General features: G+C 47.3%; 1 protein-coding gene across 12 annotated transcripts in view; it reads left to right on the top strand.

The window, feature by feature from the left end:
- LARP4B (La ribonucleoprotein 4B) overlaps window positions 1–16,123 on the top strand; it is a 121,990-nt gene extending 105,867 nt beyond the window's left edge. For 4 of the 12 annotated variants that reach the window (XM_063781284.1, XM_009457841.5, XM_009457842.5 and 1 more), the window contains 6 exons: window positions 257–508; window positions 4,819–4,864; window positions 7,770–7,934; window positions 10,589–10,713; window positions 10,809–11,022; window positions 12,442–14,449. In XM_063781284.1, coding sequence (XP_063637354.1) covers window positions 257–508; window positions 4,819–4,864; window positions 7,770–7,934; window positions 10,589–10,713; window positions 10,809–11,022; window positions 12,442–12,729 — 1,090 coding nt within the window. In that variant the 3' untranslated portion in view covers window positions 12,730–14,449. Of the gene's footprint in view, window positions 1–256; window positions 509–4,818; window positions 4,865–7,769; window positions 7,935–10,588; window positions 10,714–10,808; window positions 11,023–12,398 lie in introns of all 12 variants that reach the window. The other 8 variants (XM_016962531.4, XM_063781285.1, XM_063781283.1 and 5 more) reach the window with 5 other exon arrangements.
- Window positions 16,124–16,965: the final 842 nt, after the last annotated feature.

The following is a 16,965-nucleotide window of genomic DNA, read 5'->3' as shown; positions in this document are numbered from 1 at the left end:
TTGGGGCAACTTGTACACATCAGGTGTGCCTGATTTTAATTTGGGCCTGGACTGAAAAACAGCTAAGCAGAATTATGGCACATTGTTAATAGATTTGCATTATCCTATATGTTAGGAGTTAACCATTCCAAATCCTATTTTTATATTTTATTAAACAGAGAGCAGATTTCAGCTTAGCTATTCCATGTCAGTATGCATGTTATGTAATGCCTTGATCGTTTTATAGCTCAACACATAAAACCATTTTTATTTACAGGAATCCTAGTAAATCTCATCTGCGGCATGCGATTCCTAGTGCAGAGAGGGGACCTGGGTTATTAGAAAGTCCTTCAATATTTAACTTCACTGCAGATCGATTAATTAATGGTGTCCGGAGTCCACAAACAAGGCAAGCAGGTCAAACTAGAACACGGATTCAAAACCCTTCAGCATATGCCAAGAGAGAGGCTGGGCCTGGGCGTGTGGAGCCAGGCAGTCTCGAATCCTCTCCTGGTTTAGGGAGGGGAAGGTGAGTTGTTGAGCAGTTACTGTGTAACATCATAAACTAATATTTTAAAAATTATTTAATTTAGATATGTTTTGTAATTGTCTTTAAATATGTCACATAAAATCTAATTGAAGGCTATAAACATAAAGGGTTTTATATAATTGCTGAGACTTAAATGGCTTCATCTTTTTTGGAATATGAAATGGTTCAGTGAGAACTGTAGTTGTTTTAGATCATTATTTGTAGAAACATTGGAGCTCAATAGCCATAGACTCCATCCCATGTGCCTGCAGTCTCCTCTTGGCAGCATCCCTGGCTCACCAGGCCCCTCTGCAAGGGCGGTGTCCAGGCTCTGCCCCATGGCTGCTGGCCTGGCGCCCTCCAGCTGGGTGTGCACCAGGCACTGCAGGTGGAGCCTGGAGCGGGTAGCCAGGCAGATCAGCATTGAAGTCTCATCTCATTGGAGGGTTGAGACTAGCCAGGACGGGTCTTAGCTGTGCTTCCTGCCCACCATTTTTGGTTTTGTTTAATATTTTTTTGGCATCAATCCTGTAGTAGGTTTTTGTTTGTTTGTTTGTTTGTTTGTTTGTTTTTAAGACAGGGTCTCACTCCGTTGCCCAGGCTGGGGTACGGTGGCATGATCATGGCTCACTACAGCCTTGAACTTCTGGGTTCAAGCAATCCTATTGCCTCAGCATGCTGAGAAGCTAGGACTTCAAATGCACACCACCATGCCTGGCTAGTTTTTAAATATTTTGTAGAGACAGGATCTCGCTGTGTTGCCCAGGCTGGTCTTGAACTCCTGGCCTAGAGCCATCCTCCTGCCTCAGCCTTCCATAGTGGTGGGATTGCAGGCATGAGCCACCGCACCTGCCCATTGTTGATAAGGCCAGTTGATCTTCTCAGTCCTTGCCTTGATAAGGACCGTCAGGATTTTCCTCTCATAAGTGACAAACAAGTGACTCAAATACCTGAGCTTTTTCAGGGTTTTCTATATACAACGTGTACAGCACCATGCCTGACGTGCAAGCTCCTCTTCCTGCCTGCCACAGTGCACACGCTCTGTGCAGTGAGAATTCAACATGAAGAGGCATCAGAAGCATCTCATTCCTGCCCATAATGATTAAATGAGCACATAGGAGTTCCTGCAGGGATTGTGCAGTGGCATTGGAAGGCACCATGGTCTGGGAGAGCTGGCACTGGGCTGTGTCTCACAGGAAACATGGCATCAGGTTGGCTCAACAGGCCTTGGAGATGCAAAGCCAAAAGGGGCCCACCGTGTCATGGAGAGTCAGTGACTTCAGGGAGCAGTTGCTAGCCCTGGGTCTCAGTTTGGGGTTCTTAAGACCCAGACGCTTGGAGGGAGAAGGGTTGCAGAGCTGGGGCTCAGACTTGGGACAGAGCCCTACTCATCAAGGCCATGTGGCTCCCTCTGAGGGGCATCAATTGTGGGCACGGTGTGGAAGGAGGCAGACTAGATGGACAAGGCCCCCGGCCTCAGCCTCCTGTGCTCTTCAGTGTGCCTTGTTCATACGAGCGTCACAAGGAGTTTCCTGGCAAATGAAAGTGGGGCTTGTTGAATTCCAGCTACCTCACAAAATGTATACAGGTGGCTTTGAAGCTGAGAGTCCAAAGCTTGCTGACGAATGTGGTCTACCCAGGATACCCTTCAACAATACTTGAACTTCCAAATGCAACTGTAACAAGTTTATGCTTTTGCCTGACAGATGCAGATCTTGCACCAATGGAGACCCTCTATCTCCCCACCAAGGGAGGACAACTGTCCTCCCACCTGAGACCTGAGCACTGCGGCAGGGAGTGGTTTAGGAAGCGCGCACCAGCACGGGCACGGTGGGCAGGGAGTGGTTTAGGAAGCGCGCACCAGCACGGGCACGGTGGGCAGGGAGTGGTTTAGGAAGCGCGCACCAGTGGTTTAGGAAGTGGTTTAGGGAGTGGTTTAGGAAGCACGCACCAGTGGTTTAGGGAGTGGTTTAGGAAGTGGTGGGCAGGGAAAGCGCATGCAACTCCTGCAGCCTGTTTCTGCGATGGGTTCTGAAGCCAGAGCTGACCTTCGTAACCTCCTCCTTCCCTCTGTCTTGAGAAAGAGCTTGTGCTGTTTTGCAGGGAGGTGCGCCAGGCCTTGCTTGCCCTGAGAACCTGATCCACAGCAGCCATGCCTCCACCTCCCCTTTTGGGGAGGGTTTGTTTTGTTTCCATTAACTTTCTCTATTGGACCAAAGTGCTAAGGTGTCCTGGAGAACCCCTTACCAGAGTCCAGACACATGTCCCTACCCTTGCATGGCGGCCATGGCAGGGCACAGCCCAGCTGGGTTGAATGGCATGAGGAGCCCCAGGCGCCAGGTGGCTGCCTTGGTGGAGCTACTGTTAGGATCAGCTGGGGGAAGCACACCTCTTCAGGGTCTCAGGCCTTCACACCACTGCATTCAGAGTCGCGGGTGTCACAGTGATGTTTCCTCTATGGTGCTGGGACCACCCTGGGTCCCTTGCTACCCCTTGTGAGCTGTAACCCACCATGGCCCTGTCACTGAGCCTTGGCTCGGCCAACCTGCTCTCTGCATGATGGGCACTGACAGCTGACAGTGTTCTACGGCTGCAGGTGGGCTTCTGGGTCTGACATGGGTTACGTGGAGCCCAGTGAGGGTGTGGGGGAGTGTTGGCTGGGCCCACTGATGGTGACTGGGATAGGACCCCATGGCAGGCAGGTCTGTGTCCTGGACACCGCTGTGTTCCAAGGGATGGGTGCCCCTGCGTCCCAGCCGGTAGTGACGAGCAGGCTGCCCTTGGCGGAGGGATGCCCTGTGCCGAGCCCTGCGGGATGTCCTCTGCCCATGTGGCTGCTGTCCCTCTGTCCAGCGCTCAGGGCAATGCCTCTGGGCAAGCAGGTGCTGACACCATCCGTCTCACACCCCTCCCAGGTCCCCAGGGCCAGTTGAGTCCTGTCCCACTGAAGCCTCTCATCTGGTTGCATCCCTAGCTCTGCTCATGAGCCATTGTAGCCCCACCTTTCCACTACTTCTGAATCCTGGCTCAGCGGAGTGGGAGTTCAGCTCCCTGGGTTTTGGGAGCACCCCCTATTAGGGAGTGGTGCTGAGCCAGGTGTGTACTGGGGTGGCTGTCCATCATGCAGGCCCAGGACCCTCTCTCCCTGTGAGGCCACAGGCATGGATCCAGGACAAGGAGCACCAAGCCCCCTGTTCCTACAGGAGGTTGGGTTGTCAGGACTCATGCCCCACCTGTGGCTCAGTACTCATCCATGTCCCATAGTCTGGCCTGCAGTCTCCGCAAGGCACCAGTAGAAAGCCAGGAGCTATTTCCAGAAAGTTTTCTGTAGGAGATAATAGGGATTTGCTCCAGAATCCTAAAGGTTTGTGCCGTCCTTGCCCTAGAGGGGTTGGCCCAAGGTTCCACAGAGTTTTCCACTGTTAGGCCATCTTAGGCAAGACTAGTTTTTGGTTTTCTGTAAATGAAGGAATTAGTCAAGACTATTTCTTAACTCCTTTCCAGGTTATGTAATACAAGGCCCTTGGGGGAGTCTTTGCATTCCATTAAATTATCCATTGAGATGAATGTGTGTCATGTGACTTGTTAGACCACATAAGCCTGTCCAGGGAAATGGGAATGTCTTGGCCATCCTAGTGTCCTAGGTCTCCACGTGAAGTCACCACTTAATCAGTGTCTGTCCTGTGGTTATCAACTGCGTGTGTGGCGTGGCCTTGCTGCCTGCATGGGGAGGTCCAGAATGTGGTTCCTGAGGCTGGGAGGCGAGGGCAGGAAGTCTTTGGGGCACAGAGGTCCTTGTGTGGTTTTCGTGGGAAGGGGTCAGCCATTGAGGCAGTAGTGGAGGAAGCTGAGAGGGCAGAGGAGGGGATGGGACGCGGTATTTGGGGTCTTTTAAATCTGATGTAAAGCAAATCTGCGCCAGGAAAATTCTCACCACCATTTTAAACAACTCATTGATGGAGCTCAGTCTCAGATTTTATGTGTCTTGTCATTTCCACCCAGTGGATGTTCAGTACTCATGTCTTAACAGACATCCCAAGGAGGCACCAGGGAGTTGGTTTCAGTCAGTGTTTTCTTCTGTTCTTTATCACTTGCCTGGACTTCCACGTTAGTCCCTTGCTGTCAACTTTGTGTTGTTCTGCTTACGCTTCCTGAAGTTGGGATTTTAGAATTGAAAGTCATCTTTGAAAGGTTTCAAAGTGATAAAGACTGAATTGATGTGTACTTTGATTATGTGAGTGCAAACGTGCTCAATAATAAATTCTCCAAGTGGGAAAAAAATAACAGTCTTTCACTTTCCACTCCTCTAGGAAGAATTCCTTTGGCTACCGGAAGAAAAGGGAGGAGAAGTTTACAGTGAGTACATAAAGCATATACCTCTTCACAAGACATTTAAATCTAATTTATACCAAACCTGAGATTTAATTAAATGGATTAAGGTTAAGACACAAGAATGAGCATTTCAAAAGACTTGTAACGTGAAATCCACTAAGTAATAACTGACACCCTGGCTGGCCTAGGAGGAAGCAACTGTAGAGGTTTTGGAAATAGCGATGTGCTGCACGGGACTCCACAGTGCACAGGCGTGTTGTGCTGTGGCACAGGCATGGCCAGGAACTTGCTGTCGCATGCACTGCAGCCTACACACGGGTGTGCACGTGAGCTCTTCTGTGTGGCAGCTGTACCGGAGAGTCTGAAATGACTGGAGCCATTCATTTCAATGAGCAGAGTAAGCATCTTCCACGGAGCAATTTGTTTGTCGGTGTTTTCCTTCAAAACTTTCGAATACTCTCCCGCTGTGTAGAAAGCATTATCTCCTTCTGCTATAACTTACTGGCAGGACAGACCCAAATATAAGTGATAGGTTTTTGTGGCGGTAAGTACATGAGACATGGTGATTTTTGCTTGGGTTGATTAATCAGAGTTTCTCCTGTGGAAAATGTTTGTGCTGGTCTTTAGTGGAGGATGGCATGGACTTCTCCACAGCCAGGGGTGGGATGGCACGGTGGCAGTTAGCAGTACCCACAAAGATGGGAGGGATGACACGGTGGCAGTTAGCAGTACCCACGAACCAGTGGTGGGACGGTACGGTGGCAGTGTTAGCAGTACCCACGAAGATGGGAGGGATGGCACGGTGGCAGTTAGCAGTACCCACGAACCAGTAGTGGGACAGCAAGGTGGCAGTTAGCAGTACCCACGAAGATGGGAGGGATGCCTCCATGGGCTTGCAGATGTGGAATTCCATACAAGGAATGCTGGAGGAGACCTGGACAAATCCTGGTCCAGCCCCTCAAGCCATCACACAGGTGCTTTCTCATCACAAAATATACAATCTCTGTTTAGAACTCAGAAATTGTGCCTTTCATGAGGTCGGCTTAGTCTAGTTTTTGTTTAACTAGTTGGTAAGGCAGTTTTTACCAGTTAATTGCAATTGGAATTAGTGAATTCCTGTGACCATTTGGACTAACAAGTCAAGCATCTAAACACAGGGCACTGTTGTGCCCGCCGTGATGTTTTCCCACAGCCATTTCTCTTCCGTTATGTTTTGCCTTGCATTCCTGATGCATGTGTTCATGACTGTGACCTGCTTTGAAGCTTCGGCTTGTGGCCCAGTGTTGTATTGATTACAGAGCATACGCCCATCATCTTATGTACGTGCTCTCAGGACCTCAGAAAGGTCCAGACGCTTTTTCTGTAAAAGTGTGTGAGCCTCGGGCCTAACCACGCCCATGGGACCTGAGCAGTACTCAGACCTCACCCAGAGGTGCTCAGATCCTAGAGGATTTTAACACTGCCTTCCAAGTCAAGTCCCATCTGTGGCTGATGTCATTTTGTAACTCCCACATCTGGGCAGTTGTTGCCTGCCTCTTTTGCTTCTACGAGTTGAGATTTAAATACATTTTTGGGGAAGGCTGTCTCTGTAATAATGCTTATCTTCTGAAAAGCTGTGTTCACCTCAGAAACGTGCAGATGTTTAAAACCGCTTTGCCATCATAGTGGCCATGTGTAACTTAGAGCTTTGCAGGATCATTTTGAGCATCATATTCACAATACTGGGTTACAGAGAGCATACAACAGCCAGCTGCTCAGTAGGTAACAAGCTTACTGCCAAGGACACCTAACTGGGAAAAGCTAAGCTAAAATTAGGCACCTGTCGCGTGGAGCAGAGAAGCAAGCAGAATGCCCAACACAGACTGGACTGGGGTTTGTGTCAGCCTGAATTCATTTTCATCCTATGACCTGCTTTCACTTCTGACATATTTTCTCTAGAATCTACTGATGCAGGGATTCACCTTCCTGTGTATAAACTTTGGAGAAACATTGGCACTTTCCAGTTAGGTGGATCCCATGAGATCTTTGCTTCCTGGTCAGAGTAGCCCATTGTTTCAGCTAAAAATAGTTGTATTCTTTAGTTAATATAAATTCATTTCTAAACTAAATGTAAACTCATTTCCCCTTTCTGTGCCATGTGTCCTTCAGCTGAGGAACTGCGTACTCGCAAAATGACTGCTAGCTTGTTAAAGCGGGTTGATAGATCATTTTCCAATAAAAGGTATTACTGCCTTTCTTCTGAGATTTGGGCTTACAAAGTACACTCACTTCTTATTATACTGAGTTTGCTTTCTTGGAAGTCAAAGAATCTGATTAGAATTTGTCAAATCCTGTGTTTTTAATTATTTAAAAATATAAACTTTCATTAAGTTTATTTTCAGAGAATTCGAGCCCCCTCCCCTTTTGTTAAACCACTTTTTTGATGCACGTGTGTAAAATTTCTTACACAGGTTGTGGGAGAGAGTGTCATATTTTGTTTTTAACAATTATCTTGTGACTCACATTAAAAACTATGCTGTAGTAACAACACTTGTCTGAAAGTGAGAAAGTTTAATGTCTAGACTCAGGCTGCCCTGCTTTCCATCTGGTGGGCTGGAGTCACTCCAGAGTGTCTCCCTTGCCTTCAGCTGCCCCTGCTGTTCGTGAGTGCTGGCAGCCATGGGTGGATAGCTCTTTGGATGTCACCTTAGCCTCACTGTGTCCTTTGTGACACATCTCTTGGGCAGCAGCATCCTTGAGATTTCAGTTTTACAGCTCTGCTCTAGATGGTTGAAGTTGCTTGGGAGAACCTTCAATTGAGTGAGGAAGCCCTTGTCTGGGTTGAATGATCTGCTTGTTTCTACAGATATTTTCCAGACAGGTGTGGAAATGATAAGCTGCTTGGCCTTCTCTCTCCATACCGTGACCCTGGGGTGTCATTCTGTTGCAGAGCAGCCAGACACAGTCTCCAACGCCACCAAAGCCTCCGTCGCCAAGCTTCGAGCTGGGGCTTTCCAGCTTCCCTCCATTACCTGGAGCTGCCGGCAATTTGAAGACAGAGGACTTGTTTGAAAACAGGCTATCTAGCTTGATAATAGGACCATCCAAAGAAAGGGTAAGGGATATATTGCATGTCTAATAGTTGCCAACAGTGTCTAGGTACGGGTTCCGTGTCAGGCGCTTTGCTGAGCTCTTTATACATGTTTGTTTTTAATACTCAAGAGAGGCTTGGAGGCCACGTGATTGCAGAGGTCACACAGATTTGGAGTAAGGCCAGCCTTGAACCCAGGGCTGGGCCTTCTCCTTAACATTGCTGTCTGATGAAGTCAGAGGTAGAAACGTGTGCCATGATGTGCCGTACACACCCTTTCTCTCACCCAGAAACTTAGATTGCATTGTCATTGTTGTAGTTCAGACCTGCCTTTATTTTACAAAACAACAGAATGAAATAGAAACATGTGAATTGTATTGGAAATGATTAAAATGTGTAGTAATCTACATGAGACAAGGAGCAAGAAGCCTGGGAGAACCTCACTGTAGTGTCGGTAGCTTCTGGTGAGGTCTGGGCTGCCCCACGAGGTGCCGCCTCCACTGCAGTGAACATCATCCCAGGAGTCATCCCGAGCTGCAGATGACAGAGGACACTCAGCCCAGCACTCTGGCCTCTAATGTGCTTAGGAGGTGGAAGTGGGACTTGGCCGGCTGCCACACCTGGCGTTGAAGGCTCTGGGAAGTACAGAGGAAGTTTTCTGCCCAGTTACCTACTGTGCATAGGAAGAGCCCAGGAAGAACCTGCTGAGCACTCCTGGTTGCCGGTGTCCCCTGTGCCAGGGGCCCTTTCCCCAGCTGTGCCCCAGAGTTACCACGTGTCTGTTCCACGCCACATGACCGTGCTGCTTGCTACCCCACCCAGGTCTGCAGAGTCAGTGTCTCTTCCACCCTGGGCTTTAGGGAAGGCCCCGCAGTAGATAGAACCATTCCTCACTTCCTAGGGCAGAATTTAAGGTGGATTTTGATGCAGTATCTTTACACTGAAAGCCAGGTGACGTGTCTAGTCCTTTTCATATTGGTAGATGGTCATGCTCCTGTTTGGAGATTGAGTACATTCCAGGATTGTCACATTAGCCTTAAATTTCCACACCGTCATTTCTAAGGTATTAGTGCCTTGAGAAGAAATGCAGTTTAAAGATCATGAATTCTAGTTTTCCAACTGTAGCCTACTCGCGTTGGTATTGAGTGGAGGAGAAGAGGCAGGTCTCCAACCCTCCTTCAGAAACAGCAGCTCCCGCTGTGCCCAGTTTGAGTCTTGTGTAAGGTTTCTCTTGAAGAAAGAATTGCTTCTTTGAAAAGCCTGACCCTGAGCCTTATGCCACCACCCAGGTGTAGTGGGCTCCATTGCTGCTTCTTGGGAGCTTCTTGAGTCAACAGCGTGGCCCTTGGGTTTCAAAGTGGGGTGGAGGCTCCAGAAATGATGGGGTTCAGCCCTTCCCCTGTTGACATGGAGCTCGTGATGGTCACTCTGACTTGCTTCATGACCTGCAGTTGTGGATCTGCATTTCATTTGCATTGGGACTGCACATATCCTGAATTAATTAATTAATTTGTTTATTTAAGATAGAGTCTTGCTCTGTCACCCAGGCTGGAATGCAGTGGCACGACCTTGGCTCCCTGCAACCTCCGCCTCCCGGGTTCCAGTGATTCTCCTGCCTCGGCCTACTGAGTGGCTGGGACTACAGGCATGCACCACCACACCCGGCTAATTTTTGTATTATTAGTAGAGATGGGGTTTCACCATGTTGGCCAGGCTGGTCTCAAACCCCTGACCTCAGGTGATTCGTCCACCTCAGCCTCCCAAAATGCTGGGATTATAGGCGTGAGCCACCGCGCCCGGCCCCTACCCTGAATTTAAAATGAGCTTTTACAAAAGGAGTCCTTTGCCCTCCTGTTTCCACCAAGCTGGATTCCTGCTGGTCGAGCACAGGAATCGCAGCGGATTCTGGTTCTCCAGCTGGAAGGGCTCTAGGTCTGTCGTCAGCCTTCATCTAAGGGCAGAAGTGTAAAGAGCACCTGCCCTCCTGCCTTTTTTAAGTTGCATGACAAGTGTATCATCACATGCCATATGTATAAGATCAAGCACACATGAAATAGCCCCTGCACAGGGGTCGCTGGCTGGAGTAAGGAGGGAGTAAGTTTCACTCTGTCCTTTGCTTCCTGGCCTTGGGCAAATTAACTTAGAGGTATTGGGCCTCAGTTTCCTCACCTGTTGAGATGGGGGCATTCGCACACCTGCTTCCTGGGGTTGTGAATTCAGGGAGGGCTGGGAGCTCACATTTATATGGGTGTGGAGGCGCCGATTGTTTTTTCTCAGCTGTGTGAATGAGTTGTGTTGAACTGTGTTAGGATTCGACACTCAGCAGATATGCATGTGGTGTTGTGCCGTGCCGTGCTGGGCCCAAAGTGCCAGGTGGGTGAGATGTGTTTGATGCCTGTTCAGTTAAGAAATAAGCTTGTAGATCATCATTGCTGGAGAGGAGATAAGGGCCTGTGATGTAAGAACAGTGGGGCATTTGCCGAGAAAGAGAAGGGTGGGCGATCTGTGGGGCAGAGGATAGTCCTGGGCTCTGTGACATTTTTGCTGGAGAAGACCCTCTTCCCCTATGTCCTTGTGCCGCTCTCCCAAGGCTGTTCACGGGTGGGGTGAACGGGCACTGGTACCAGCTCCGCTTAGTGCCGGCAGGACTCTGATGAACACTCTTGACCCTGTTTCAGACCCTCAGTGCAGACGCAAGCGTGAACACCCTTCCTGTAGTGGTCTCCAGAGAGCCCTCGGTGCCAGCTTCTTGTGCTGTATCAGCAACGTACGAGCGATCCCCCTCCCCAGCTCATTTACCCGAGTGAGTATTGGTGTTCTTCCAGCGCCTTGGTGTTGACTGACTTGAATGGCCTGTGATGTTGCATGAGATTCAAATATTGGGTGGCATTTTTACAGTGATCCCAAGGTGGCGGAGAAACAGAAGGAAACCCACAGTGTGGACAGACTTCCTCCCGCCCTCACTGCGACCGCATGTAAATCGGTGCAGGTGAACGGAGCCGCCACGGTACGTACCTCGTGCCTGCCTTCCTGCACGACAGCCGCGAGGCTCTGGTGTGAACAGACGCTGCGCACTCCTGCACCTGCTCGTTTTTTAATCACATCTAATTTGGTGGGTTTTTATTTGCGTCTGTCTGTGTTGTGTTTTCTGTACAAAATACCTTTAATATTTGCTAATAATTTTCCACTAACTACTCTAGTTCTTTCTCAGACCACCATGTAGTCCTTTTATTTCAGTGTTGGTCAATAGAGGTTTCTTGAGTAGTAACAAGACCCCAGCTCCTGTTTCTCCATAGACTTTAGGATCATTTCAGCATTTTGCGCGTGTGTGTATGTTTGCGTGCATGCGCGCGCATCGTGTGTCTGATGAAGAGACAGGAAGAGCAAGATGGTGGCCCCACCAGCCTCCAACCCCTGTGGGCCCAGCAGGCCTGAACCCCAGCGACTTCCTTTCTGCTGTTTTCCCTACTGGGTGAACTGTGGCCTCTCTTATTCTGAGTTGTGGCCTCTGTAGTTTGATCTTGGGTGAGCTTTTTCCTTGAATTTGGGAGTTTAATCCCTTACTGTCCCCTGGGCTGAGTCTAAAAAAGGATTTTTTATAGGTTAAAATTAATAATTTTAATAATAAATAATAATAATAATAAAAGAGGCCAGGTGCTGTGGCTCACACCTGTAATCCCAGCACTTTGGGAGGCCGAGGTAGGCGGATCATGCGGTCAGGAGATCCAGACAGTCCTGAACAACATGGTGAAACCCTGTCTCTACTGAAAATACAAAAAATTAGCTGGGTTTGGTGGTGGGCACCTGTAGTCCCAGCTACTCAGGAGGCTGAGGCAGAATCACTTGAACCCAGAAGGCAGAGGTTGCAGTGAGCTGAGATTGCACCGCTGCACTCCAGCCTGTGCGACAGAGTGAGACTGTGTCTCAAAAAAAAAAAAAAAAAGTTATTAAGGGAAATATTTTACTTTTCTGTTATTTAGTCTTTATGCTTCCACTTATCTGAAAACCCTATTACACATTTCTTGAAGATTTTAGCTGTCTTCATCATTCTTAGATATTTCCAGTCCTTTGTAGTTTGAAATGTGCAAAACAATTTTATTTAAAGACTGTTTTTGGAGTTTGCCTTTCAGGGTTGAGTACCGTGTGAGGGTCCATTGCCCACCGTGGGCACCTGGGACACCCTTCTGTTGTCCTGAGCTGGCGGAGCCAGTGTGGGCAGCATCCGGACTCTTCCTAGGCTTCCGCATTGCCCAAGCAGGCATAGGGCTGGGTAGGGATGGTGTTGAGTCAGCACTCTTCTTCGTCATGCCTTTTCTAATTTTATCCATTACTACAGTAGCACAGAGGGAGTGTTCTGCTGCAGGGGAAACTAAATCATTAGATTTTATGAACTTTTTAAAAGTTAAAAACACTAGTGAAGATGGAAACTTAGTTACAGTTGAAAACTCTTTTATCTTAAGTGAACTTGATTTCCTGTCTTGTCCCTAGAGACACCATTTCACACAGGTAACCCAGGATTGTCTGTTTCCAGGAATTGCGAAAGCCCAGCTACGCAGAGATTTGTCAGAGAACGAGTAAAGAGCCTCCTTCTTCCCCATTGCAACCCCAAAAAGAACAAAAGCCAAACACTGTTGGTTGTGGGAAGGAGGAAAAGAAGCTGGCAGAGCCCGCAGAGAGATACCGGGAGCCCCCAGCCCTCAAGTCCACACCTGGAGCCCCCAGAGACCAGAGGCGGCCGGCGGGGGGCCGGCCCTCGCCCTTGGCCATGGGGAAGCGTCTCAGCCGAGAGCAGAGCACTCCCCCCAAGTCTCCTCAGTGAAAACCGTACGTCTGGGAGGGGTCGCAGAGCGCTGTGTTAACCACAAACGAGACACTCTTCCCACTCAGTGCGAGGGCGAGCCGCTGGTTAGGAGCTTGCAGTGTCTGAGGCCTGTGGGATCCTCAAGTTGGTTTTCTTCTGTGAGTTGGATTCTCCCCCTCTTGAAAAAAAATCGATTTTTCAGGATTTAATTAATACAAACCTTATTTTAGGTTGGTGCTTAACTGGAGGTGATGCATAAGTCTGATTTTCTTTTCCAAGATAGAAAAAGCATTTATCCTAACAAATTGGTATTTTTTATTAAGCCTCCATGTGGCTCTGAATGCAAGCTATATATAGTGAGTTTTTCTAAATTAAGGGAACTCTGCTTTTTTTTTTTTTTTTTTTTAAGTAACTGGTCTGTAAGTGCATATCTCTAGAATGTCCCCGCAGACGAATGAGGGCCAGTGGCCTTGGCAGAGGCAGGTGTGGCCTCGTAGAGGCAGTGCTGGCCGCGCCAGGGCATCAGTGCTGATGTGGGAGCTGTGCTTCCACCTAAGCCGTTGGTAGGGGACTGTGGCATTTAAGAATGTAGAGAGCGCATCCTTTTTGATCTCCTGGGCAGAGTGAACCTGCAGGGGCCACCCCAGAAACCTTGGTTCTGATGCACTGCAAGCAAGTAACCAGCTTCTCACTCCAGTTTCAAGTGGCTATTATGTAATATAAATTCAAAGCACATTGTGAATAGAACCTACATGAAAACATACACTTTGTTGCCCACTGACATGTTACCAGAAGTTGTACCATGATGTTGTTTTGACCCCTGTGAGCTGATGGCCCCGGCCCTGCTCTGTGCACATTTCTGTCCGTGGTCCCCAGCACTCTGGTTGGAGAGAGTCCACATCTTCAGCTCCGTGTGGACATCTCCCTGTACCTCTGCATCAGCACATGGATTTAAGAGTTATGTAATCGTGAGAGAACGGTGTTTGTGGTTTTTCCCCCTCTTTGGCTGGTGGAGGATAAAGTTCCTGCTCTTTTACCTCCAAGACGAGGGCCTCATTGATTCACTTCCAGAAGTGCTGCACTTCTGAAGAACAAGGATGCACTAAAGTTAGCAAGTTTATAATAAAGTTAAATATAAATTATTTTGTTTTAAAATGCCTCAAATTTTTCTTTATTCTAAGCAGCAAACATTAAAATAAGAATATTTCCTGCTAAATGTAACCATACACTTTATTCCACAAAATGTTATTTAACAAGACTGAGGGTTTTTTTTAAGAAAAAATTATTTCCATCCAATATTTAAAGACTTGAATTTTATTTAAACTTGAAAATGACTTTGCCTTAACTTTTGTATAAGACAGCTTAGAGTCCATGGAGCCCGGCCCTGGGTTGGCGTGAGTGGGTCAGAGTTACTCAGTTACTGCGTGGATCTCCTGTCGCTAGTTTTACTGAGTAAGCATACTGTAGTACAAGAGCTAGCAGTAGTTTTTGTAATATACCTTAAAGATCTTCAACAGTTGATCTTTTTTCAGAATGTTGGAAAATCCTGTAAATGCAAATAGTCAATACTGTATTAAATACGTGCACTTGGAGTGTGCTTCGCTTGTACAGTTGTAAATAATCAGAACATATGAAAAAGGTACCCTACAGAGAAAATTCTGATACAGATTATTGATATATTATAAATGTTGCTGTTGAGCAGGATGTAGATAAACTAAATGTTGTGGTTTGAATATTATTTTGATTTGTTGAGATTTTCTTTTTTCTCTTACATCGGTGTGTTGAACTGATTCTGCCTCTTTGCTGCAAAAGGGAATTGGAAAGTCTTATTAAAAGCCTCCAGATGTTTTCATACTCTTTTAAAATGTATGTAAATGCATACTAATCATATCTAATGTGAAAGAGTTTTAAAGTATATAGAGAGCAAAAACTGGCAGGATTGTAAGTGAAGGTGACTAGTAATCTAATTAAAATCACCTGCAGCTAAGCATGATTGACCCTGCCAGAGGAAAACATGCCTATTTGACCATTTCCTTTAAAGCAGTTGCCATTATTCAAGTACAGAGAAATAGCCACAGGGCTAGTGTTTTTCAAATGCATTTTAAAGAACATGGGGATTTTTTTTTTGTAGTTGTCAGTTCACTGACCCAAAAAAAAAAAAAAAAAAAAAATCAGAAATAATTGATCTGTGAAACCCAAACTCTCAATACTCAGAAAGCTGGGAGGCAACCTTGAGGCCTGGGCCTACGAAGTGCATCTTCGCTACGGAAGGGCCACGGCGCCATCAGCCATTCCCAAAACACAAGGCCTGCCCGTCCGCCAGTGAGTCCTTGGTTTTTAATAATGAGAAGTCCTTTCCCCCAAGGTGTGAGCATTGCAGCGCAGTGTGTGTGTGTGGTTAGAGCCAGCTTAGTCCTTCACTTTGTCGACCGAAGTGGGAGCTCAACAGCTGCATGAGGAGGGCAGCGCGTGCGTTAGCCAGTCGCCACTGGAGGGCTCTGCTGCCCTCCGGCCAGTACACTGTAGCTCCTGCCTAGCCAGCAGCAGTCTTCTGCAGCAAGAGCTGAGACCTTGCTCGGAGGTGATTTTTATAGCATCCTTTTTAATTAAAGGTGAAATACAGATTGCTGTATAATGTCTGAAAAAACCTGATACTACTTCAAGAGTTCCCGCTCAGAAGAAAATGAGAGTTATCATCATAGGAAGCTGTGGCGGTCCATGCCAACTGTGCTGTGTCACATACCGCGATGAGAGTGGCTTTCATACATTTTTTTTTTAAGTTAACACCCTCCTTTACCCCCAGCAGTATCTCAGGTTATAGAATCAGAGATGCAGCAGTGACAAATGGCATTTTAACTTGTAAAATCGTGTGATGATGCTTATCATTTTGAAATAGAAGAATAAAAACCTGGTCCCGTTTCACCAGACATGAATTTCAAGTGGAGTCGTCGTTCTCTGAGAGTGAGTGTCTTGACATTTTCACCCAGGCCCTCCTGTCATCACATCACCGGCTGTCACTGGCGGGTGGCCGTAAACGTCCTGCGTTGCTGTATTAGGATCTCTGCAGTTCAGGCTTCAAAACCAGTTCAGTGTATCCGGGCGACGGGTAGTGGTGGTGCATGCCTGTCTGTGTGCCCCGCTGGCGAGCTGTAGTTGCGGCTTGCGTGCCTCGCGGCCCACTACAGGGCTGCAGACAATCGAGGCGAGGGCGCTGGCCGCCAGCAGCTCACAGCGCGGGGGTCATGTGGTCGCTCCTCGAGGGTTTCGTTTTTGTTCTGCTTCATTAAGACTGGAATCAAGCTTACATGTAAACTATTGGTAATTTAAGTTTCCTTTTGTGTCATTCAGTGTAAAACTGTCTAATTTGAAAAAAAATGTAGGTTATGAAAATAAAGATTTAGGCACTGTTAAATTTTTCTTTTGATTTTTTTTAAATTAAAATTTCTTCAATAATGCATCTTTTCTAAACATAGTTTTTTGTCTGTTCCCATAAGTGCATGAGAAAGAAACACGGGCCTCATATATGATTGGATCCTAAAGCCTTCTCACCTACGTGGGGGCTGGCTGTGGCACACGGGGCTCACCCTTTGTGTTTTAGTGGTTCAGAGTGAGCATTAACATCAGGTGCTCATGCGGAGACAGCCATTACTGTGACTGCCAAGATTTACTGCAAAAATACATGTTCCTGTATCAGGACTTTGATTTTGTTAAAATGGCACTCTCTCCAAAGCTGTGTCCATGAAGCTGTTTGGAGCTAACGTTGGGTCTTCATGGTGATGGACTCATCCTTAGGCAGCAGTGATGTCTGCACTAGGAAGAGGCTGGCGGGAGGCGGGGCCCCTCCTGTGCCAGGCACCGAGTGGACGGGGGACTGATTAACATGTTGCTGCCTTCCTCCTCTGTGCGTTGCCTTTTCATGTCTTCCCATTTTTACTATCTTTTTCTGATGGAATTAATATTCTTGATCTGTTAAGGCTATTAATCCTTTGTCATATATGTTACAAATATTTTCTTTCAATCTACCATTTGTCTTAACTCTTTATTTAGAATAGTATCTTTTACGGTGTTTAATTATTGTGTAGTAAAATCTATCAATCTTCTCTTTTGTTGAGTGTCTTGGACTTGCTTAAGAAGTCTTTCCCTACTCCAGGGTCATAAAGTTAATAGTGTGTGTGTATGTGTGCATGTGTGTGTGTGTGCGTGCACGCGTGCACACACACACACATGCTTTTAATCCAGCTGGGCCTAATCGTG

Source organism: Pan troglodytes, chromosome 8 (assembly GCF_028858775.2).
Source record: "Pan troglodytes isolate AG18354 chromosome 8, NHGRI_mPanTro3-v2.0_pri, whole genome shotgun sequence".
Taxonomy (NCBI): domain Eukaryota; kingdom Metazoa; phylum Chordata; class Mammalia; order Primates; family Hominidae; genus Pan; species Pan troglodytes.
The sequence above is the reverse complement of the archived record's forward strand: the minus strand, read 5'-3'. Positions and strand labels throughout refer to the sequence as shown.